Source organism: Gadus chalcogrammus, chromosome 11, assembly GCF_026213295.1.
Source record: "Gadus chalcogrammus isolate NIFS_2021 chromosome 11, NIFS_Gcha_1.0, whole genome shotgun sequence".
NCBI classification, from domain to species: domain Eukaryota; kingdom Metazoa; phylum Chordata; class Actinopteri; order Gadiformes; family Gadidae; genus Gadus; species Gadus chalcogrammus.
In genome coordinates this window covers 12,732,776-12,735,275 of record NC_079422.1, presented here as the reverse complement: position 1 = coordinate 12,735,275, position 2,500 = coordinate 12,732,776, and the positions used below count along the sequence as shown (strand labels likewise).

The 2,500-nt window shown below is 42.0% G+C and overlaps 1 protein-coding gene across 4 annotated transcripts in view; it reads left to right on the top strand.

The window, feature by feature from the left end:
* The first annotated feature begins 13 nt into the window (after positions 1-13).
* phldb2b (pleckstrin homology-like domain, family B, member 2b) overlaps positions 14-2,500 on the top strand; it is a 39,028-nt gene continuing 36,541 nt past the window's right edge. For 2 of the 4 annotated variants that reach the window (XM_056601631.1, XM_056601632.1), the window contains exons 1-2: positions 14-182; positions 695-818. In XM_056601631.1, the coding sequence (XP_056457606.1) occupies positions 135-182; positions 695-818 (172 nt within the window). In that variant the 5' untranslated portion in view covers positions 14-134. The remainder of the gene's footprint in view (positions 183-694; positions 819-2,500) is intronic. The other 2 variants (XM_056601633.1, XM_056601634.1) reach the window with 2 other exon arrangements.

The window sequence follows — 2,500 nt, the reverse complement described above, 5'->3', positions numbered from 1 at the left end:
CCCCAGAACTCTTTCACAAGCCTAAGCAGCTGTGGACCGGATCATGGTTTATTTTTTACATAAAAAGTGTTTGATTCTGTAGGCTTTAATTCTATGTGTTTCTATCCCTTTTTTCTGTACAATAGGACTCTGAGATGCTATTTAAGCCAGAATCTGATCAAATGAGTCCAGTCGAATCTAAGGTTTGTAAAATTATATCATAACACACATGGACAGTAGCGACATTTAATTACACACTTATTTAATTAGCACTAACATTGGAGTCACAACCAAACCGGCTGTCTTTAGTCTTAACAATCTTTATAGTCTTTGTAGTCTTTATAATCATCTCTCTATACAATCTAAGAAGATATTTTCTTTGGTTATCACAGGTAAAAGAATTGTATATACGTATTTAGACCATTTAAAAATATCGAGACAAAGTTGTCACAGTGACACCAACAAAAGTCTCACAAATCAGTGGCAGACTAGCTCAAATATGGGTTATCTGTTCGTTTTCTGTTGTTGGTTAATATTTGTTTTGACCACTCATATTGCTGGAGGCTTACAAATACAGTAAAAGAGATTGTGGCTGATGACTCGACTAAGGAGACCTCTAAAGTACAAACACAACATTACAAAACACTGTTAATAATACAATGCAGTGCAACAATATATGCCTACAAACTGATGTTGTCATCTCCTTCCTCTCTAGTCCCCGCCCCTTGACATGATTGACACAGGGAAAGCATTGAAGGTACAAACAGCCATGCCCCATCTGGTGAGCCTCGGCAGCGGTAGGCTGAGTATAGCTATCACACTGCTGCCGCTTAACGAAGGTAACACACACACACACACGCACACACACACACACACACACACACACCACACAACTGTAGTATGATGGTATTTTCCCCTTGGTGATGTCATATGGGTATATTTGTGAATGTGCGGTGTCTTCGATGTCAACAATCCACAGCTGAAGCTCTTGCACACACAAACACTCAGACACTCATGTACATAGACATACACATACACACACACACATACACGCACACACACACACACACACATGCACACATGCACACATACCCAAACACACACACACACACACACACACACACACACACACACATGCACACAGGCACACATACCCAAACACACACACACACACACACATGCACACAGGCACACATACCCAAACACACACACACACAGACACACATGCACACAGGCACACATACCCAAATACACACACAATTACACACACACACACACACACACACACATACCCCCACACACACATACACACACAGACACACACACACACACACACACACACGCACACACACACACGCGCACACACACACACACACACAGAGCCACACATTGATCAGTGCCGCTGCAGGTGTTGCCTCATTACTATTCGTGGGAGCCAAGTCAACATGCCGACAGGCGCGTCCAGAGCAACAGGAACCCAGGGAGAGAGAACCAGGCGGCCGATCAACCCAGCTCCAAAACGATACTCAAACAGATGTTGCCAACAAATAACAGATTAAACAGAAGTACAATTGGACCGACAGGCAAAGCCCCGTCGAACAACTGAGTGCTTTTCTCTTGGCTCGTTGCCGATGTTAATTAGTGCTAAAGGGAAAAGCAAAGGAAACATTTTCTCTCCTCAAAGAAACCACCAGAGAGAGACAAAGGAGTCCTTTTATTTTTTTTGTACCCGACAAGAGCCAATTGAGTGCTTGTGAAATAGTGTGTGTGTCGTCCTGGGAAACTATTCCTTTTGCTCAGAGCTCCTTGGAGGGCCTGCTTATTTGTTGACTTTCTCTTTGTTTGCGTTTGTGTTGAGTCAGCTGAGCCATGAGAGCTAACTAGCTTGATAGATGAGAGCAATGAATGACTGAAGTGCAGTCTCTCGGCTACGTTCCAATGCCCCTGTGCTCAACTACAATCGGATGCTTTCACTCTGAAATAGTTTACTGTTTCGCTCTCACTGTGCGTTTGATTTCCATAAAGACTACAGACAAGCCTTTGAGGAGGAAGTGAGGGGGCTAGCTATATCTGATAATGAGAGAAACAGAGTCAATAGAGAATAATTTAAAAGCTTTAATCCCATGTCAATCGTTCAGCTTGGTAGTTACAATTATTAGTATGATTTTGAGTGATGGGTTAGTTTACAAAGTAGTAACTAGCAGGATAATTTGTTGCAGTTTTCACATGCTAGTGTTTCATATGCTGATGTGAGATAATAAATAAATATAACAACCACAAGGTTAAACTTTATAGACCTGTTGCTTATTGTATCTAAAATAGATGAAACTCATTAGCTTAGCCAATTAGCTCATCCAATTAAACCAGCTGAGCTACACTAGTTTGCGTAACACAGTTGAAAAGACAGTAAGGGTGGACACTTGTACCTCGGAGGGTCTCGATTTTACCCATGTCGACTTTAATACACAATGAATTTGCCATTATAGTGCTCCTTCAAAGCCTTGTGTCTTCACCCTACCAG